Consider the following 22,824-nt stretch of genomic DNA (forward strand, 5'->3'; position numbering starts at 1 on the left):
ATCTATCTATCTATCTATCTATCTATCCATTTGCGACAATTTATATTTCTGGTTGATGCTATCTATCTATCTATCTATCTATCTATCTATCTATCTATCTATCTATCTATCTATCTATCTATCTATCCTCTCTCACTATCTATCTATCTATCTATCTATCTATCTATCTATCTATCTATCTATCTATCTATCTATCTATCTATCTATCTATCTATCTATCTATAATGACGATCTGGCAACTACAAACTTAACAGCCAGTTAGTATAAAAGAGGGTTGTTTAGAGCAATCTGGCAACCTGGTCCCGGGGCTCATCCCAGTACACTGAGGGGAAAAACCGATAGCGGAGTGAAACTCGGAGAAACAACTCAAACTCACACTGCTCCATTTTTACCTTCTCTCCACTTCCACGCCGCACAGAGACCAACATCTGGGAGTTTATTTCTCCTTCCTGAGTGGCGCTGAGGCTGAGTTTATTTTAGGGAAATCTGTAAGGGGGAAGTTTTTCGGCAGGACGGGAATTTTTTATCCTCCATTTTGAAGAAGTGGTTTGGGTTATTTTGTGGGTAAGTTTATAATGTAAAAACTCTCTCTTTCTTCAGTTATAACTTTGTTATGTATTTTTAGAGTTGTATTTATTAAAGTTTGGAACGGAAAAGTATTTATAATTTAATAGTGTTTTGGGAATGCCAGGGTGGGGGGGAGGAGGTCATGGGCTCGCGCTGGGATTAAAATATATAAATTATATAATTTATAAACTTTCTAAACATTTTTTTCCTGACTTTAAATAGACTTTATCGAAGATACATTGATATTAAATGAATCTATATATTAAATCGCTACTTTTTGAATATTTTTTTAATCCAACGCTGACTAGCATTACAAAGTAACTAGCTAAGGTTACTTGGTTACAAGTTTGCGCATGCGCAGAAGTGGGGCACCGCCACACATGGAGTCTCTCGTGTGTTCTGTTTGTTTCAATCCCAGATCTCGGCGAGAAGAAGCACAACACTGAGCCGCAGAAAGGGTTTGAGTAATAGGCCTCTCCCAGATCTTTATCTGAGCCCTGTGTAGGTGCACCATAGGGACAATTCGTACTCTTGGAAGTGCTTTAGAAGTTTATTTTTGTCCTTTTTTGGTAGTACACTCGTGGAATCCTAGACTGAATGAAGATTTGGATCTGCAGGTGGGATGTAAGTGTTCACATCCTTATCCAGAGAGACTTGCATTTATCTCGTTCACACAACCGAGCAACTATCTGGAGCCGTGTATTAGGGACCCAGCAGTAGCAGCTTTTAGTGTGACTGGGACTTGAACCAAAAGGCCGATGTGTTAAAACCAGTAAGATACCACCTCTCCCTCCTCCTCAAATAATGTTTTACATTAGATCATTAATTGAGAAGTGAGATTTGAGGGATTGTGGTTAGGGGGTTTGTCCTCAGATGATTTGGTGGAAGTTGAGACTTTGGAATGGGATTTGTCCTCAGGTGATGGTTGGACAAGGAGATTCGAAGGTTGGATGTGGAGGTTTAGGGTTGGTGTTTGTCCTCAGGTGACTGGTTGGATGAGGAGATTTGAAGGTTGGATGTGGAGGTTGAGGGTTGGTGTTTGTCCTCAGGTGACTGGTTGGATGAGGAGGTTGAGGGTTGGTGTTTGTCCTCAGGTAACTGGTTGGATGAGGAGATTTGAAGGTTGGATGTGGAGGTTTAGGGTTGGTGTTTGTCCTCAGGTGACTGGTTGGATGTGGAGGTTGAGGGTTGGTGTTTGTCCTCAGGTGACTGGTTGGATGAGGAGAATTGAAGGTTGGATGTGGAGGTTGAGGGTTGGTGTTTGTCCTCAGGTGACTGGTTGGATGAGGAGGTTTAGGGTTGGTGTTTGTCCTCAGGTGACTGGTTGGATGAGGAGGTTTAGGGTTGGTGTTTGTCCTCAGGTGACTGGTTGGATGAGGAGGTTTAGGGTTGGTGTTTGTCCTCAGGTGACTGGTTGGATGAGGAGGTTTAGGGTTGGTGTTTGTCCTCAGGTGACTGGTTGGATGAGGAGGTTGAGGGTTGGTGTTTGTCCTCAGGTGACTGGTTGGATGAGGAGAATTGAAGGTTGGATGTGGAGGTTGAGGGTTGGTGTTTGTCCTCAGGTAACTGGTTGAATGAGGAGATTTGAAGATTGGATGTGGAGGTTTAGGGTTGGGGTTGGTGACTGTGTGTGGTATATCAGTAGTGAGATTTGTTGTTGATAGCAGCACTACACTGTGAGTCTTGTTGTACAGATTGCTGATAAACAGAGCTATAGCCACGGAATGCCAGTACAGCTATGGAATTTCTTTCCCAGTTCTGTGACTGTGGTGGTGTTGATGGATACATGAGTATCGGGTCAATTATACCCTTTCAAATATTATTATTATTATTTTTTTTTTGAAGTGTTCTAGGGATTTATTTCATCGAGTAATCAGATAAGTGGTTCTTTATTAAAGAGCAACACTAAAGAAGAGAAAATAAGACGAGTCTCTTAAAATCAACAAATCATTTGTTTTTCTTTTTAGAAAAATGTACATTTTTAATTGCTGAAATTGAACACAAGAATATCAGTGAAAACTAAAACCATTCAGTGCCTTTAAAAGCCATTTTTACATCAGAATACAAATATAGTGTTTTTTAAAAAGTCGATTATTCTCACTCATTTATTTATTAAATCTTTCAGTAGCGTGAAGGTTTTCTTTTTTTTAAGGTCAGTCTTCTGTAGATTAAATGAATTAAGACTCGGCTCAGTGTAAAAAACAGCTGAAACTATTCAAAAGAAACAGTTTGTTGCGGTTCATTAAATCGCTGAGCGGTTAAGTTTGACGTGTAGAAGCGTGCCGTACGCGAACGCCACCTTTCGCATGCGTCTGTGTACACGTGCGAGTTCCGAAAGAGAAGTGTATTCACTCGTTCAGCTACACTCCCTAAACCACTCTGTGTTCCTGATTAAAGCCCACCCTCTACACGATGGCCGATCGATAGCACGCCAGGGGCAGAATCGAAAAGCGGACAGTGAAGGTCGACACAAATGATGATGGAGTCCCCCGTGTCTAGTTTGAGGATTCGATGCAAGCTTTAGGGCCAATCCGGCTCCGCTGTGACCTTGGACTGAAGAAGCCCCTTGTGTGCTTTATGCCACGAGGGTTTCACCAAGAGGGCATCGAGATTATTTGAGAAAACGCCATCGATTAATATTTTAAAAAGACCGCACACGGAGCGTTACGTTGTGCTTTTTAACTTTTAGCATATGCTGAAACACGTGGCAAAGCTATGACCCTGTTCCTGCAATGACAGAGTGAAAGCACATTCTGAGAAGTTTGTGTGACTTGAGAGAGTTTATTGATAACAGTCACTGATCTCACAGTTCTCAAAACAGGACTTTTAATTATACAGGTATAAAAACGGATGCTAGTTTGGCGGTGCTACACACAGTAGTAAGTGTGTCCGGTTACTGAGTGGGGTCATATGTGTCGTGGGCAGTCCAGAGACCATCGGGTCAAGATGGCAGACAACAGTCTTAACAGTCTTGCGTGCTGGACGTTAAACCTGCAGATGTCTACAGAAGACTAGATGCGGTGATGAGACGCTCAGACGCAGTAAGACAGTTGAACGGTGTAAGCGTTTTAAAGACGTCAGTGCCGAGCCCAGTCGTGGTGGTTCCCTGACGACGAAGTGAAGCTGTTAAAGGTTCAGACGTTTCATTACGGTTTGGGGGAAGAAATGCAAAGCGTAAAATTGCTTGTCGTTTATTATTAACATTCATCAACATTTGAACAGTTTACTTTTTAAAACAATTTAAAATAAATTGCCTGCTTTGTTAAATAATACAGAAAATAAAAATTAAGTAGAAAAAAGCTCATTAATGCAATACAAATTTTTATTGATTAAATAGGCATAAACTAAATTGATTATATAATGTAAACTAATTTATCAATTTATTTAAAGTGTTAGACCCTATTTGGGTAAAAAAGGTGTTTGCATTTGATATAAAATTTTGTAAAGATATGATCTTAACTGTTCTTATTTCAACGTACTGTAACAAATATCTTCATTCCTTCTATCCTTCATTAATTCACTCCCTCGATATGTGGACGTGTCAGGTTTTTTTTAGTTTCAGGAGAAATTCCTGAAGCTGGACAAAATGCTAAAGAATCCATAGCGCTAGCATTAGCCTCTTCCTGCTGCTATGCATTCTTTTTTCCATCCAATGGTTTTTCTAGTAATAATATTTTTTCTCCGCTCCCATTCACAGACCCGCTGCGAACATGACGGCCATTAACACCCCCAACATCAACTTCAAATGGGATCCCAAGAGCTTGGAGATCCGCACCCTGGCTGTGGAAAGACTCCTGGAGCCGCTCGTCACCCAGGTGAAGGAAAACGCACGCGTTCATGTGAATTATTCGCTATTCACCCCCCACACACCTGTTATTTATACTCATTCGATTATAACATCTAGGTGACGACTCTGGTGAACTCGAGCAACAAAGGTCCATCCAACAAAAAGAAGGGCCGCTCTAAGAAGGCGCACGTCCTGGCCGCCTCGGTGGAAAGCGCCACGCAGAACTTTCTGGAGAAGGGCGAGAAGATCGCCAAGGATAGCCAGTTTCTCAAAGAGGAGCTCACCGCCGCCGTGGAGGACGTCCGCAAGCAAGGTACGGGCTTCTGTGATGTTTGTGTCTGTGAACGCTCCTCTTTGGGAGGTTGGGGGGGGGGGTTCCTCATGATGCCCCAGAACTATCTGATCTGGTTCAAAAATCCCTCCTGAATTTACACAGTGCCTCCGGTGGCTGGATTCAGTAACATTTTATGTGGAAATCATTTCACCTGTTCAGCCACAAAGTGTAAATTAAATTCTGGTGAATCTTTAATCATGTGGAGGTTCTCGCTTTAGAGTGTGAACGAGATCACGGCTCGTGTTAAAACAGTGAGTTCAGTGATCTGTAGTGGTGATTGTACGGTTGTTTTCTTGGAGGGATCATTTGTGCACATGAAACATTTTCATGTGTTACTACAAAGAAACCGTTGAGAGTTCCTGGGAGAACCGGTAAAAGTTCTGCTGGAACGTTTTCTTTTCTTTTTTTTTTTTTTTTTGGGGGGGGGGAGCAAAATTGGTTCTCTGGTATCGCTCTTCCCCTTTCGGTTCTTCCTGGCACGTTTATTCCAGTGCTGCTCGCATGGACATGAACGGAGGCTGTTTTAAGCTTCAAACCGGTCGCACCGCTTTCTTAGTGGCGCCGCCTTTGGTTATTGCATCATTTCATGCTGCGCACTTTTTCCTTTCACATGCAGGAGGAGGAGGAGGAGGAAGGTTTAAGTGAGATGGTTGCCTCAACTTCACCTGCTCCCTGTTTTGCTGCTGGCTTGTTTGCTATGAATATCTGAAAAGCCTGTTGATTTTAATGCATTGCGACTAAGGCGCAGTGCCCGAGATCGTGTGTGTGTGTGTGTGTGTGTGTGTGTGTGTGTGTGTGTGTGTGTGTGTGTGTGTGTGTGTGTGTGTGTGTGTGTGTGTGTGTGTGTGTGTGTGTGTGTGTGTGTTTTAAACAATGCAGATCAACTCTAGGTGACTGTGGAGCAACAGAGCTTTCTGCACTTTACCTCTTTCTCAGGCTGCTGGAGAGCTTTATTTTTTTTTTTCACATCGCTCCGTACACTGATCACGTTCACGCAACGCTGACTTCCATACACAGCAGCTGGCGCTAATGAGGCGTTAGTGTGGGCGTTACTCAACACTTACTGCTGTGTGCTATGGTGTAGCATTCTTTTTATAAATACACTATGGGAAAAAGTTTGAGGACACTGAACCATTAGATTGGTATACCTACTGGTCTTTCAGTTGGTCCTCACACTCCTTTATGCTTCATGGGGTTATAAGGCCTTTTCTTCTTATACTTTTTCTTTCTTTCTTTTTACACTATGCTCAAAAGTTTGTGGACAACCCATTTAATTTTCATTTGCTGTTAGAATAATATCCTCCCCTTCTGGAAAGATGTTCCACTAGATTTTGTGGAGATTCCTTCAGCCACAAGTGTGTGTGGTACTGATGTAGGTGAGGTGAGGAAGCCTGTGGTGCAGTCAGCGTTCCTGTCAATCTCAAAGGTCTTCAATAGGGTTGGAGCTCTATAGCAGGAGATCTTCCACTCCAACCCATGTAAAGCAGATCTTTTATAGCGCTTTATAGGCTTTGCACTGGATTGTAACGAGCAGTTACTATGGAAATAACATTCGTAGAACCCTGTGATTTGTGTCGGAATGTTTAAGCTGCTATTGGAGGTAATTAATTTAGTTTTATTCTTTTTATTTTATTTTTAATAATCTACATTAAGAGTAATCGTAGTCGTGCTGAAGTTGGAACACCGCATGTTCATACATGACCGTTTGTTAACTCGTGGATGTTGCACATCGTAATCAGTTCCCGGTTGTGTTCTTCATAAAGTATTTACACAGTGACTGTATCAGGAAGTTTAATACTGTTCCTCGTATACGGTCATGATGTGCAGCAGAGGATCAGTACGAGTGCAGCAGATTTCCTTATCGCTGTTCACAGGCCGGTCCTGTGTGCCAATCTTGTCGTTTAAGGGACTCGCACGTCAACGGCGTGTTTAAGAGGCTGACCTCGTCTGACCTTAGCTGTCACGGTCGGATGATATCGAGAGTCGGGATGTGACCTGAAAATGCACCACTGACATGAATCGGAATTTGACTTCCTACCGTAGATCCGTCTCTTTCATCCAGTGTTTCTGCGTTACATCCTCGTTGTTGTTGAAGCACCTGCTTTGTTTTCGCTCTTTGCTGAATACCGGTTTAATATTTCTATCAAACCTGCAGTGTTTACAGCAATAGTTTTAGTCCAGGTCCATAAAACTGTTGTGTTGATTTGTTTACTTGGTTTTAAAAAGGATAAAGTGATCGGTATTGTGTGGTAAACTAGTGGAGTGATTGGAGAGTGGAGCTCAGCGGTTAAGGCTTGGGGTTACTGATCAGAACGTCGGGGGTCCAAGCCCCGGTATCACCAAGCTGCCACTTCTGAGTCCTTGAGCAAGGCCCTTAACCCTCTGTTCTCCAGGGGTGCTGTATCATGGCTGACCCTGCGCTCTCTACAGTCACTGGGACGTGCGAAGAAAGAATAATGCAACTAGTTTATCACCTTTACTTTTACTTTAGTTGAATGAAGGGACATTCGGTGTCTACCCAGATGAGGAAGGGTTTAATTTTGAGTCTCAGGAAGGAACAAACTTATACTTTTATTTATACAACTTTATTTTATTTATTTTGGTTTATTTAACCACTTTCTCTGTGAAGCTGCTCTAAAACAATGTCCACTGTCTCTGAGATGGTATGGAAAGATGATGCTCTGCGATGAAGTAGAACCCTTAAGAGGAACCAGTTTAAAAGGGAACCCATCCTCATTTGGGTGGCACTGAAAAGCCATGCTTTATAGTTCCCTCCTTGTTTTGAGCTCCATGCTTAGCTGGTCCCAGTGATCAGTTAACATTAAGAGCACCTAATAAACTGCAGAAGTGCAGTATTGAAAAGGGAAGAAATGAAAGCTAGTGTCAGCAGTAGAGTAATTTCTTCTTAATTCTCTTCTTACTGGCATTGGACTTAACCCCAGTTATAAGAAAGCCAAAGGAAATGGCAAGGTTACTTTTAACCCAGAGCACAGCACGTTGTGTGAACAAACATGGCATGTCTCACGTCTTTTAAATAAGATATACCGTGTAGATAGATATATGTAGAGAGAGAGAGATATATATATATATATAGATAGATAGATAGATAGATAGATAGATAGATAGATAATCTATATATATATATATATATATATATATATTAGATATAGATATAGATATAGAGATATATATATATATATAATATATAATTTTTATTTTTTTTAAAACTTCCAGTCGCTTTGAGGTGTTCTCGGCACGTCTGAGTCTAGACTGGGGCAGGTTCAGGGTGTTTGGAGATGTTTGAAGTAACACGTCTGACACCTGCGTGCCCCAGTGCGAGTAACCGGGCGGTGTATCGAGCATTCCAGCAGTCTGCTCCGACGCCGCCGTGCGAGATCCGATTTGGGAAGCTCCCATCAGTTTGGAATCCAGCCGTGCGAGGGGCCACGCTTGCGTTTATAGTCTGGTTAGAATAAAGTTCTCTCTCTTGTTCAGAACACAGAGTATAAGTAAGAACTCTCTAAAGTCCTACAGCCCTATTTCATAATAGCTGTTATGAAGCACAGCCCGGGGTCGAGCGTTATGTACCTCGGCACGCCGGGATAAAGGCATGTCATTTGTCATGGGCTGCGCGAAGCCTCGATTTCTCTTCGTAAAGGTCAGCACGCTGAAGATACAGCAGATAAGGTAGGATTGCGGTCTTCTGATCATACTGCGTATTCAGGATCATATCAGCGGCTGCTGAGACGACGCTCATTCACCACAGTGCTGTGTTAAGTAGAACACGAACGCCTAGTCCAGGGATCTGGATCCTTATCTCCGGCTGGTTGACATTCGAGATTGTTCACGAGCCTATCAAATAGGGTTTTTTGTGTGTGTCTCGTGTGATATCAAAGAAGAAAAGTCTGGATTATATTCTTTATATTTATTTTTATCTGTATAGGGCTCAGTGCAGCTTTACAGAGATAAAGAGGATATAAAGTTGAAGAATGTGTGTGTTTAGTGCACATAAATTTGTTCATTATCATTTTTAGGTGCATCTTTTTGGAAAGTTGTAGCTGGTATTTTTGGCTTAAAAAATATTACTTAAACATTTCTAGGAAATATACATGGATTTTGGCTGTAAATGGGGTTAGTTGATAAAACAAGATTATAATAAATAAAACAATAATAAATTCGACTCACTTTTCTGAAATTTTTAAAATCTTTTATTATTATTATTAACATTGTTATAATTATTTTGATATTCATTTTATTATTTTTTTAAATTCAGGGAATTAATGCAGTGGTTGGTGTTTAAAAAATTAAAAAAGAAATAAAGGTAAAAGACAATAAAAATACATGATTTTCAGATGTTCAGCCTCTGATCGGAAGCTCGGGGCCCTTGTGTAAGGCCCCTAACCCTCCCCTGCTCAGTTGTATAAATGAAATAAATGTCACTCTGGATAAAATTGTCTACCAAATGGCATCGGAATAGTTTATACAGCTTTGTATACCTGCGTACCGGCTATAAACTCGCATGAACGCACCTCCAAGATTGTAAAGGGTTTGAGATAATCATATCATAAGAACCGCTTTTGTTTCCTGTGATGAAGAACGGTAGAAAAAAACGATTCCTTCTGAGCACTCAAGATAAGCGTTTATCATTTCTGACACTTTTAGATATAATTTAATGGCTTCTTTATTTTAAGTTTCTTCTTATCTCCGAGTCTCCGTGTCGATGTACGGCGTGTCCTCTAACTGATCATTGCGTAACTCGTACGCGATCTCGATGAATCACTTTAATTGAAATCTTAATTTAATAGACGATCAGCGGCGAACCGCTTCTCATGTTTGGAGCGACGTCCAGACCTCAATTTGTGTTTTAATGGACGAGTAAAAGCCTCTCGATACTGTAGAGGCGTTATAATGGAAACTCGGTGATAACGCGCCGTTACACCCGGGGGGCCGAGATCAGACCACGCGCGGCGCTTTACTGCGACTTTCACGGCCTGCCCAGGGCTTTCATCAGGACGAGAGATGTACACGAGTTTATTAAAGGCTCTCAGATCCTATCGGGCTCGGGGAAAATGGCCGTATCGATCCTGGCTCCTGGAGAGAAAAGATCTCCACGGGATTGTTTTATCCACCCAGGGTTAAACTCTGTAGATTAGGGGTGTGGTTTACTGTGTGACTGCTACTGAATGATTAAATCAGTATGGGATGATACACCTGGGGCATGTTGGGGGTGGAAGCAGGGTTTGTGATGATTTTTTCCAATCACTGTTACCCCCCTCCTCGAAATAAAAAAGGATGTTCAATGGCATCCATTCATGCTCAGAACGAGCTCGAGAAACAGTTTAGAGACGAGAAATCAATCTGAAACATTGCTCACATTCTTACTTTTTAAATAATAAAAGTAGAGCAGGTCTACTAATTATAATTTTATTTTTATTTTAAATGGATGTGTCGTGACTCTTGTATCCGATAATCACTTACACGTTAATGTTATTCCGATGCACTGATGCGAATCAGTGAATCTTACTGCCCCTAATGCTCAGTAATCTGCAGCTCCTGTTCATCATGACGTTTTCTTTAGAGTGAAAGCTGGTCATGTGTGTGTCCAGCATCGACACAGCAGAATTTTAAAACATCAAGATCGCAGAATGTTCAATTTACTTACTCCAGTCATGATACACGATCATACATATAATTATAATAATTGTAGAATTTGTGGGGACTTTTTTTTTTTTATATATATATATATATATATATATGAGCATCCCATTCCACATTTAGTTCTCATTTCCTGTTATGACCTCCACTCTTCTGAAGTTCCACTAGATTTATCATTGTGCTTGTTCAGAACTTTTATTTTTCTTACATTTATGCCATTTTGCAGACACCCTTATCCAGAGTGACTTGGTCATCTCATTCATTCAACTGAGCAGCTTGATGTGGATTTGAAGGCCATACGCTCAAATCAAAGTCCAATCCCTTAACCGTAAAGATACCACTTCCCGATGTTGTGGTGATTTAATATCTCAGGTACTGATGTAGGTGAGGAAGCCTGGGGTGCAGTCAATGTTCACATTCACACAAGGTTTTAAGTGAGGATGAAGAAAAGGAGACCTTCCTCTCTGACCCCTGTAAAGGATATATTTATAGAGCTGGCTTTACGGGCCTGGTGTCCGGATTCTTTTGACCTCACGGAGAATAATGGTGTTAATTACGTGGGTTGCCATTCATTTTAAACCAAGGACAAAACTTTGAGAATCTCTGATACAAAGGATTGCTGCAGGTAAATATATATGGTCACACGCTTTAGTTCACGTGTATTAATGCGTCGGCTGAGAGGACGATTCTCCACCGGCTTTTATCACTAAAACTGTTTAAAAAGCTAGAACTGTGGTGTTTTCTTTTCCTCCTTGTTTTAATGATCTAGTCAGCGCTTAGAGGTGTTCTCTTAATGAGTTCTGCTTAAAATAAATAAATAACAGCTCATTTGCTCAAGGTGAACTGTAACCAATTAGCACAGAGGACATCGTGTGTGTGATGGAAATAAAGCTGTTTAAGTGCCGTGTGTGTTCAGTGCCATATTCACTTCCTGTTCACAAATCGTGAGCGTGTTCGGGTCTCGTTTTTATAACTGTGAATGGAAATGAAAGGCTGGTTGTTGTGGTTTTTGTTTAATTAAAATGCTCCCCTGATTGATTTTTGCACATTGTATTTCAGAAAGACGGAGATCTCAGTCTGGTTTTCTAGAGCTTTTGGTTTAGAGGTTTTTGCGGTTTGGTATCGACGGAATATGAGAGTAGAGTAAAAGTGTTCATTGATTTTTCCTCTTTTTCTTTTGATTACCTTAATAGCTGCCTTGGACACACTTTAGCTCAAGGCCAGTGTGATTTTACTTTTTTAAAAATTCCTGTTCAAAGTCTGACCTGAAGCTTTTCTTTTGATTTTGCTTATTTCTGCCTGATACAATATGCAGATAAAATTATTGGGATGCCTGAATTTTCTAGTCATATGTGGTTCTTCCCCAAACTACTACCACAAAGTTCGAGACGCACAATTGTACAGGACGTCTTTAGATGCTGTAGCATGAAATCTTTCCCTTCACTTGAACTAGGAGACCTGTACACAAACCTGTTCCAGCATTGTGTACACAGTCGGCTCCATGAAGATCTGCTTCACATGGGTTTGAAAATGGAAGATCTCCTGCTATAGATTGATGAACCCTATTGAACACATCTGGGATGAATGTAAATGCTGACTGCACCCCGGTCCTCCTCACCCACATCAGTATCTTAAGTCTTACTAACACACTAATGGCTGCTTGAATCTCGACAAACGCACACCAAAATCTAGTGGAACATCTTCCCAGAAGAGTGGAGGGTCTTATAACGGCAATTGGAGACTAAATGTGGCTTTGGATGTTTAAAAAAAATATAAAATCCTACCAAACTAATGGTCAGGTGTCCACAAACTTTTGGCAATACAGTTTTTGAGAAATCGCAGAAAGCGTCTTTATTTTTCTTTCTTTCTGTCTTTCTTTTCTTTCCTTTTTATGTATCTTTTCATTAAACTTTATAAAAAGAGAGACTCTTCTGCTCTGAAACTTTCCTGTAGTGGAAAAACACCTGACATTTGGGGAAATGAGTCTCCAGTGTGAAACAAACCCCTCCTAAGACTGCAAAAACTTCTTTTATTTTGTTGTTCAGCTTGAATGATGTGGCAGTTCGTACAAGAGCTGTTGCTATAGAAACCATAAAACAGTAGAACGAGTGCTTCGATACAGGAAAAAAAGGAATCACCTTGACCTTAAACCAATCAGAATTCAGAATTCAGCAGCGCTGTGGTGTGAGTATAAGTTAACCTCTGTCCGCCTGTTCTCAGACACGGTGCGGCGTTCGGCTTTTTGGGTTTGTTATCCGCGTCTGGGATTAAAAACGAGACGCCGGTCAGCCGATTGTCACCTAAGCAAATCCCTTTTTGGCACTTTAGCCGGATCTCAGGGTGGACGAGTTGGGATTTAGCTGCTGAATGGAGCGAGCTTTGCGTATCGCTGCACACCTTGTGAGGGCGGCGTCGTATTTACCCAGCTCGTCCCTAAAGCGCCGCTTTATTACACCAGAGCACCAGGTCTCTGCAGTGCGAGAACTCGCCCTGCCTCGCCAGCAGGAAATAAAATCCCTTCCTTTACACATTCGTTTATGGACGATGAGGGACATGGGGTATATCTGTAGGAGAATGCTGAGGATGGAGCCTACAGGCAGGAGGAAAAGAGGAAGGCCAAGGAGGAGGTTTATGGATGTGGTGAGGGAAGACATGCAGGTAGTTGGTGTAAAAGAGGCAGATGTAGAGGACGGGGGAGTATGGAGACAGATTTTTCGCTGTGACGGCCCCTAACTGGAGCAGGCGAAAGAGGACGACACTCTTGTAGCATTAAAGTAGCTTTTTCCTAACGTAAACGCTCTCGTGCTTTTGTTGAAATACTTTTTTTTTTTTTTTTTTTTCTTTTTTTTTGTAAAATTTTATTTCATTCTTTTAATTTGCATTGCCGACCGAATGCATTATTGTTTCCGAATTTTGACATTAAATCCATAAAATATATATATTATTTTGTATTTATTTATTTATTTAATTTGCAGCGTGTACCCAATACATTTGCCTGAAATATTACACATTGGTTTATTTCTTGCATATTTATGCAGGAATGTATACAGAGTATGATGACTGTGATGGTGATGATGATCTCCTCCACATGGTTATCATTCTACTGCATAGAAAAGTTTCCATCTCCCTCAAGGACCTAGTTTTACATTTATGGCATCTGGCAGATGTCTTTATTGAGAGCGACTTGGATTGATCTTCATACTTGGGGCCTTGCTCAGGGGCCCGGGAGTGACAGCTTGGGTGTGACTGGGTTGTGAACAGTCCCCTAGTTTTAGGGGAATCTGAGAACTGAAACATGGTTTGAATTAAACTGAGCTTCATATTTAATAATGAAGTCTAAACTCTACGATGATCCAGCTGCTCGAGCTCTCACCACAGTGCATTCTTATGTTCTCAAAAAGACAAAAACCCCAGAACCCTTTCACTTGTGGTGATAAATTCAGAAACCGGACGCTCGCTCCATGAGACGGAGCTGCTGTTAACAGGTTTAGTTAGCAGAGCTGCAGCACTCTAACCCAGTGGTGTAGAAGCTCAGAGCTTTCTACCTCATTAAACACCTCAGATTCAGCTCTTCAGGAGGGGTTCTGAGTGCCGCAGGGAAGAGGAGTTCAACAACCCGGACTTAATCAACACACTTCTCTTTCTCTGCTTGGTGAAATAAAAACATGTTAACATGATCTCCTGGATGTTTAATCTGTTTTCTCTGGATGTCTGCTCTGGTGAGTCGTGACACGTTAGATCTGAAGGTCGTGAGTTCAAATCCCAGACGCTGCATAGTCCATGCCTTAACCACTGAGCTACCTGATCGTGGTTCTTTTACAAACCGTCACCGCAAAGTTGGAGGCACACCACAGTATGACGTCTTTAGATGCAGTAGAATGAAAAATGTTCTTCACTTGAACTCTGAGAACCTGTTCCAGCATGACGATGCTTCTCTGCACTTAATCGGCTCCGTGGGGATATGGCATTCGAGGTGGTATCCAAAGGTGTCGAGACTAGATTTATTACACGCCAACAGAGGGCAGCAAAAGACTGCACGCACGGTCATAGGGAGCACCGACAGTCATAAGTGTACACTAGGGCTGTGCAATTAATCGCAAAAAAATCGCGATTTAAGCACATGCGATTTCTAAACCGCATAAGGCTGCGATTTCATATATTATTTAAATTTTTAATCAGAATACGTTCTTGTGCGCATGTAAGACGTTTACCAATCAGAGCTCACGCAGCGCACGACGAAGCTGAGCGGAAGAACCGAATCGGCGAGCGGGAGGAAAGTACATAAAATATGGATGCAGGTCAAAATAAAAATGATTTGGTGCCAAAGAGAAATTCAACATCAGTCGTTTGTGAGTATTTTGGATTCAGGAGAGAGGATGTGTCACAGAGCAAGGTAATTTGCAAGACTTGTGAAATGATTATTCCAACGAAACGGAGCAATACTACAAATCTGTTCCAACACTTAAAACAGCGCCACAAAAAAAACTGCATGATCAATGCATGTCGACAAAGTCCATCGAAACAAAGAAAAGCACACCTCAAAGCCAGCCCGAACAGATTAAACAAGTATCCATTGTTCAAGCATTTGCAAGCGCCATGCCTTATGAGAAAGGATCAAAACGGCACGAAGAAATTACCGACGCGGTCACCTATTACATATGCAGATATGATGCCTGTGCACGTCTTCAGTAAAGACGGCTTCCAAAGACTAATATAAACACTAGAGAAAAGATACCAGCTGCCATCTCGCACTCATTTCACACGATTTGCTATTCTCGAAATGTATGAGAAATGTAAGGCGGGCGTTGAATACGAGCTCAAGCAGGTGAAATACTACGCCACGACCACAGATATGGTGGACATGCTGGTTTTTCTTGCAAAAAAACCTTTAAAAGAGCAATCTGTTTTTTTGTTTTGATTTCTATTACAGTTTTGAAGTTTATTTATTATGGCTGGAATTTAGTTTAGTTTAATCTTAATTTATGTTGTCTGTTTTAAAGACAATTTTACTATAGTTTTGTTTATTAAACTATTAATACTGTTATTTTATTGTGAAATGTTTTGTTATGCACTTCTTGTGCACTGAAGACATTTAGAAGAAGCATGTTTGAAAAGGTTTAAAAAAGCAAAAACAATTGCCAAAATCGCAATATGATGATTTTGTCCATATTGCACAGCCCTAGTGTACACCAGTGCAACTGGTGCTATTCTGACCACACACCCTGTCACCGAGGACTTTCTGCAGCCCTCAAGTGTCCCCATTTTTGACACCATTGCGGCGATCCGGCGTGATTAGCAGAAGGTGCTTAGTTTAGAAAAAAACGCATTCCAGCAGTGGCAGGAACGCCTATTGATAGCACCTCGTGCATTGGTTGGCGTGGAAGATCTTGAGCGCTTCAGTAAAACGAAAGATACACAAGCTTGAAATTGACTTGTAGTGGGAGGAAAGTGCAGTCTGCCCTCTTCTGCATCTCGCACGTGATTGGCTAGTCACTGTGGATCAAGTATAAAAGTATGCCCCGCCCACTTTAGAGTGCCCTGGTAGTTTTTTCCAGGACTCTATTGATTTAGTTTTTAGATACAATATTTTTGCACTATTTCTTTACTCGAATTCCCGATCCGAACCATTTTCCGTGTGTTCTCTGCAGGAGATTCCATGCGCCAGGCCTCGGGGGAGTTTGCCGAGGACCCGTGTTCATCAGTGAAGAGGGGGAACATGGTGCGAGCGGCTCGCGCTCTTCTCTCAGCCGTCACTCACCTGCTGGTGCTGGCCGACATGTCCGACGTCTACCTGCTCCTTCTGCAGCTCAAACTGGTAAAACAAACACACACACACACACACACACACACACACACACACACACACACACACACAGTGTTACCGCTTGAATTAGTCATTACTATAGAAATGGTAACGCATCGGCACGCGCCGGGGTACAGAAATAAAGAAGTCATCGTCTCCCTCATCATTAGCTAAAAAAGGTTTTACAGAAGGGTACTCCAGTTTCTCAGTGGTCATTCATACACCTTTCAGGACCAGAGGCACACAGGACGCGTTATTATTTTTAATCCGGCGCTCTCGCTTTTCTTCCCAGCGTGCGGTTCAAGTGCTAACAGGAAGGAACGCGGCTGAAGTACTCCACAGGCCGTTGTATTTTTGCGTTATCGGTCATCTCTGGTTAGCGGCCTGGTCGAATGCGCAGTGGCTTTTTATATAGCTGCCCTTTTGATTATCTCAGCCTCTCTTCAGCCTGTGTGTGGGAGCGAGGTTGAAAACTGAAGGGTGTGTCACGGAGAACCTGACCACTTAACCCACAGTGTTTTCACTCCCGCAGAGCAAATAGAACCAGACACAATCTCTCAGACGCTTCGGCTGGAACGCAACAGCTGTGCTTCTTTCTTTTTCCTCTCATCGAGAACCAGTCCAAACTGCTACACATCTGTTTAGAGCAGAAGGGCTAGGTATTTTCTTACGAAGGGCCAAAAACCGAGCTTAATTAAGGGACGTGGGCCAAAAAAAGAAATGCTGCGTTAAGAAAATTTGTTTTAAAATGAACAAATCCTTCTTGTATACGACTTAATAAGTAGAAAATGTGACTGTAATCTTAACTAATGCAGTTGTTTTTGTTCAGGGACACTTTAGTACAATCACAGTCCACTTTAATGTTCAATACCTGATGCAGCTTTTTCCCCTTCCTCTTTTCTTATGTATTTCATGGTGGGTTAAATCATAGGTCACCGTGGACCAACTGATCTGCAGGCCCTGGATTGGGCATTTCTGGTTTAGAATGATATATAATTGCCCCCCTCTTTATGAGTAGATAAAGATGGCTGGATCGATATCCATCCATTCACATCTATACAGCCATCTTTATCTATCTATATGGATGTAATAGGCATGATGGATAGATGGTAGAGATTGATAGATGGATAGATAATCATTTACTATTTTTGTAGCAAAATATTATTAGTGTGACCATGAAGTCCAGCATCATGCGGAGAACAATACAAAACAGTTCATTTTATACAACCTGCTTAAAATGTCCATTTAGATAGTTTTTATTTTTAATATCAGTCCCTAACTGCACAATATATTAATATATAGAGCACAGTTAACCCTATGGCATTCTGTATTTTAGGGAAAAGCCTGTGAGATCAGTGTGAGATATAATGCTTGTGCTCTCTCTCTCTCTCTCTCTCTCTCTCTCTCTCTCTCTCTCTCTCTCTCTCTCTCTCTCTCTCTCTCTCTCTGTGCCACCACATGCTCCTTCTTGGGTTTGATTCGATTTGTCCACGTTAGCGTGATGGGCTGTTGCTGCAAACCAGATTAGTGTCACCGAGCTCCTCTGAAATTTGATAGCTATGGAATCGGGGGCGTGTCCGCTCGGGCGTCGCCGCTCATGACCGAGTCCACGGCATCACCCGGTCTTTACAAAAAGTTTTTCACACACACAGTAACCTTAAAACACAGAGTTTCTGTAATTACGATTTATGATGTTTGACGTTTAATTGAAATCATGAGATTGGAAAAAAAAAAAAGCTTAGTTTCGGATTTTCTTCTCGCGTTTTCTCGTTTTTCTGCTACCCAAATCCCTCTGTCCTGATTCATCGGCTCATTTATGAGAAAAGACAAGTGTGCAATTTAAATAGCGAAGGCATTTATTTAATATTTTGGGGAAGGAGGTCTCCAGTGTTGGAGTGTAAAAGAGAACACACAACTAGAACAAACTCATCTGTACACACAAACCAACAAGAACGAGATGCGTGATCTTGCAAATAAATTGTCCATATAATTATTATTATTATAATAATAATAATGAACCCTGTACAGGTTTTTAATGTGTGTAGCACAGGGACATGCTGTTTTGTGGAAATAATCCGGCTCTTTTAAATTAGTATTAGTTGCTTAAATCACTATGGAGTGTTGTTTGTAGATCCAACGCCCCAGAACTGGATTTCACTCCAGTGTTTATTGTAGTCTCTTGCTTTCTTTAGTGATTTTCATTAAAATTTCATGCTCTACATCAAACCTAGCTTTTACAAACCTGGTGCTATTGTCTCATCTATAATATCCCGGGCAGGTCCAGTAATTACGCTGTTATCTGACGATCGCACCTTTTTTTTTTTTTTTTTTTTTTTTTTTTATAAAGGGATTAGTGCCGCTAGCCGGGACGTGTTTAATGGCATGCTTGATGCAAACATTTGTTTTTAGTTAAACCAGGCTACTCTACATCACTCCCCGTCCCTGCGGAGGACCATTAAGCACAGAAACAAGGGGCTTCCCGCCAACTTTAACAAACAGCCAAAACGCCTTCAGGGAAACAGTCGGTGATTTGTGTTCTCGCCATCTATCTCTCTTAGTTTATCTCAGGCCTCGTCGTTTATCCACCCAAATCCTCCAGGAGTCACTTTCTGGGTTTAAACGCAGCTCCTGCACCGTGTACTCTTCTGCTTTCTTTATTTTTTTTCGTAGTTTTATTTTAAAGGGTAATAATTGCTGTTCTCGTCCTGGCAGGTGGAGGAAAACCTGGCGAAGGTGCGTAACGCAGGGACGGAGCAGGATCTGGGGATCCAGTACAAAGCTCTGAAGCCTGAAGTGGATAAACTCAATATGATGGCAGCCAAGAGACAGCAGGTAAGTGTTCTATACACTGTGTGTTCTAATACTTCTGGTGATGTTTAGGGGCGGGGTTTATCCTCATAGATTTGCTTTCATACAGAAGAAATACGTTTACAAAATAATGGACTTTGGGGTCCCTACTTTTATTTTTGTTTTGTGCGTCATCGTGCTGATTATTTTTAGCCCTGAAACCCCCACCCTCATGCATTACACATCAGCGCTAATTACTGCGCTATGAAAATTTGGCTTTCGCTCCGGATTAATCATAACAGCCCCTTTCACTGAAACAGAAGGTAATCACTCATTAAGCAAAAACGTGTTGCGGAACATGTTCGGTCAAAGTGTGACTCCAGACCAGCGCTCGCAAGTTCTCTGGACCACATCCAGACTGTAAAACTGATTTAACCCCAGACGAACTGTCAGATTCTGACCCAAACGTCTGCTTCCTTATCCTTTTTGATACATCGTGTTCTCCTACTGCCACACAACAGAGGAAAGACAGGCAACTTAATCAGCAGATCTAATCGCATTCTGGGCGTTTAGTCATCAACAGCAGCCTACAGCCTATAAGCATGAGTAATCTCTTCAGAGCCCGCCGAGAGAAACGTGGGGAAACCAGAACCGCGCTCAGGGCACCCCGAGTGTCACGGCCCATTACGCTGACGCTCCCCGAATTCGCTCGGCTGTAGTCGGCGCTCGTGCTCCTCTTCAATCAATTTAACACGTGGATCCAGAGTGCTAATTACTAATGCTAATCATTTCACCGTTCTAACATCCAGTGAAGCGGCCACACGCCGGATCCTTATTGGTTCTCCTCTGGGGTGGAACACGGTGTAGTCGGGTCTGGAATTGACCCGGTCAGCACATTGGATGCTGCAGAATCGATTCATTTAGCAACACAATGGGTGTGTGTTCAGCTTGTTGGAATTAGTTTTGATGCTATTTGGGATACAAATTAATACTTTTTTTAATAAAAAGAAATAAACATGAAATAGGAAATTTTTACTTCTAAGAATTTTTACTACTAATAAAAACCAGCGATATTTACAAAAGCAAGATTAATGCTACAGCTATCAATAATCAATACTAATGACATTGGCATCATAATAGTAGTCCTGTATTTTATATACTAGTTTAATATAATAAATAACAAGACCAAAATCAATACTATTTCTACTAATTAGTAGTGGTTGTAGTAGAACTGGACTACATACTAGTATTATACACTATTAATGCCAATAGAAAAAAGGAAAAAAAAAAAGCTTATAGTGACCAGGGCAATGTAATAAATAATACTAATATTTTAATAACCCTAGCAAGACTTTCAAATATTAAATTTCTAATAAAAAAACAATAACACAATAGTACTGATGATGATGATGATGATGATAGTTTCATATAGTAAAAATAAACAATATTCCTGCAACTGCAAATAAATAAATCTGAAATATTACTACAGTACTAATAATTACATTTTAATAGCAGAGTATATTTATTTGTATAGCTTTCAAATTGTGGTCAAATGTTTGTGGACACCTGAGCATAAGTGGTTTAATTATTAATTAATTAATTTATTTATAAATTTTTTTTTTTTTAATAAATTGCTGTTATAACCTCCTCTCTTCTGGGAGGATCTTCCACTAGACTTGATAAATTATATAGAAAATTCCTATAAAATTGTGTGCTTTATGGTAACAGAAGAACCACAACACATGTCTGAAATGCATCACTATTATAGATGCACTCTAATCTGGGAACTTTTTCTCTGGACGTCACAAACATGTTCAGGGTGAGAAACGGCCGAGTCGGCGTTTATATACCGAGAGCTTCCTGTTTTCGGTGTTATTAAATGCCATTGAACCGAACATTCTGTAGCACCACGGTTCATTTTCTCACAACGTGTGATGGACTGCATCTCCGTTTCGATATTTTTAGCGACAGCGTTGCAAGAACGGGAGAAAATAAAACACACACTCAATCTTTTTACGAAAACCCAGGACTAAGTATAGTTTAATTGCATTTTAATGCTACATCATTTCACATGACTTACCCTCCAAGCAGTTTTGGAAGGATTCATAAACAGAAGCAGGTAGTGATGAGTTCTGATCCGTCTACACGGCATCACATTCAGCGGTCCGGTCTCGTGTCATCTGCCACGCTGAGTCTTCATCTTATTATTTTAGAGAAGAAAGAGGAACAGAAAGTGCAGCATGCCGTCATACACTTATGGCCCGACGATGTGAAGCTTTTAAGAGAGAAAGTAACCTTTAATGTAGGTCAGAGGCAGGGAGCTCCATCAAAATCCAAACGCATGCTGTTTGAATGGCAAGCATGTGCCGCCCAGGTCACGCCGACTCTTCCTTCTCCAGTAGGCACAAAAACACGAGCAGGCGTCGGGGGGTGTGTTTTTATTTTGATTATTTTTTTGTGTATGAATGGAGAAGGGTGATGTGGAAGGAACTACTCATTACTCATGAAGAGGCAGACTCATGCTGATCTACCTGCTGCCTTTGAATTACACAAAACGTACAAAACGTTAGTCAAGTAAAAGTTTCCCTTCATCTGCCTGGATCTCACCGTTTATGGCCAAATGGATATTTTTAGTTCGTACCCTCGTGTTCTTTAACGCTGTCCCATCCCCACTGTCGGAGTCTCCATGAGGGAAAGAGAACCTCTGTGCTCACAATGATGGATTTCAAATCATAGCAGAACCAAGCTGTCAGTGTTGGGTCCTGAAACCTCACCGGATAACATACTTGTCGCTCTTGGCGAGGGTGTGTGTCTGCGTTTACGACATTCAGCAGACGCCTTATCCAGAGTAGGGTCGCAACATTCCGGGAATTCTCAAGCCTGGAAACTTTCCAGGGGGTTTAACATAACATGGGGGAATTAATGGGAATAATCTGGAAATCTAAATGTAGTTAAAGGGGGGGGATAAAAAACCTGTATGGCTACTGAGGCCACGTCCCCCTACATGCATCCCCCTAACCTCTAAACCTCCACATGCCATAGACGTGAGATTTGAGATGATTTGACCGTTAGTTGGCGTTCAGACTAATAACAGTCGTGACATTAACCCTGATCTTCACGCCGTGCAGGAGCTGAAGGACGTGCAGCACAAGGAGCAGATGGCGGCGGCTCGCGGCGTGCTGCAGAGAAACGTCCCCCTGCTGTACACGGCGTCCCGCGCCTGCCTGCAGCACCCGGACGTAGCCGCCTACAAGGCCAACCGCGAGCTGATCTACAAGCAGCTGCAGCAGGCCGTCTCGGGAATCTCCAACACGGCGCAGGGCGTCAGCACCGACGACTCCAGCCTGGGCCAGCACACCGGACCCGGGGAGCTCGCCGGGGCCCTCAACAACTTCGATGTGAGTAGTTATCACACACACACACACACAATGTAATCACATCATTATAAGGATTCATGAGTCTATATCCAATTGGTATTTTAAATACCTTCACCTGACTTGCGTCGATTCGAGACCCGTCGCCACGGCAGCCTATTAATCTCCTCGAAATCACTCCTTTATTTTTTTGTGGAGAATGCAGCACCGAGCGAGCCGTTTCACGTGTTTACAGACCACGTGTAGTTTTTGCGCTAATTAGGCGGCTCATCTCCCTTCTCTACACATGGAGATAATCCACTGCTCTGACTGGATTTTCATGTTTATCTCATAATTGCTTTTTTTTTTGTTTTAAAGCAAACAATGTGTGATTGAGGAACGATTGCTGAGATCTTTGGAACAGTATGAGCAGATGGACCAAATCTTGGATGGAAATGTTTTTTTTTATTTTTTCTAATTGCTACTGAGGAACAGTACGAGTGGAGAAAAATGGGTTTATTGACGATCAGTGATTAGA

At 41.7% G+C, this 22,824-nt stretch overlaps 1 protein-coding gene across 1 annotated transcript in view; it reads left to right on the top strand.

Annotated features, from left to right (window-relative positions):
- Positions 1-302: 302 nt before the first annotated feature.
- ctnna1 (catenin (cadherin-associated protein), alpha 1) overlaps positions 303-22,824 on the top strand; it is a 99,224-nt gene continuing 76,702 nt past the window's right edge. The window contains exons 1-6 of the mRNA XM_046858772.1: positions 303-564; positions 4,265-4,382; positions 4,472-4,667; positions 15,992-16,158; positions 18,859-18,978; positions 22,062-22,331. Coding sequence (XP_046714728.1) covers positions 4,278-4,382; positions 4,472-4,667; positions 15,992-16,158; positions 18,859-18,978; positions 22,062-22,331 — 858 coding nt within the window. The 5' untranslated portion in view covers positions 303-564; positions 4,265-4,277. The remainder of the gene's footprint in view (positions 565-4,264; positions 4,383-4,471; positions 4,668-15,991; positions 16,159-18,858; positions 18,979-22,061; positions 22,332-22,824) is intronic.

The sequence above is a fragment of the Silurus meridionalis genome, chromosome 10, assembly GCF_014805685.1.
Source record: "Silurus meridionalis isolate SWU-2019-XX chromosome 10, ASM1480568v1, whole genome shotgun sequence".
Taxonomy (NCBI): domain Eukaryota; kingdom Metazoa; phylum Chordata; class Actinopteri; order Siluriformes; family Siluridae; genus Silurus; species Silurus meridionalis.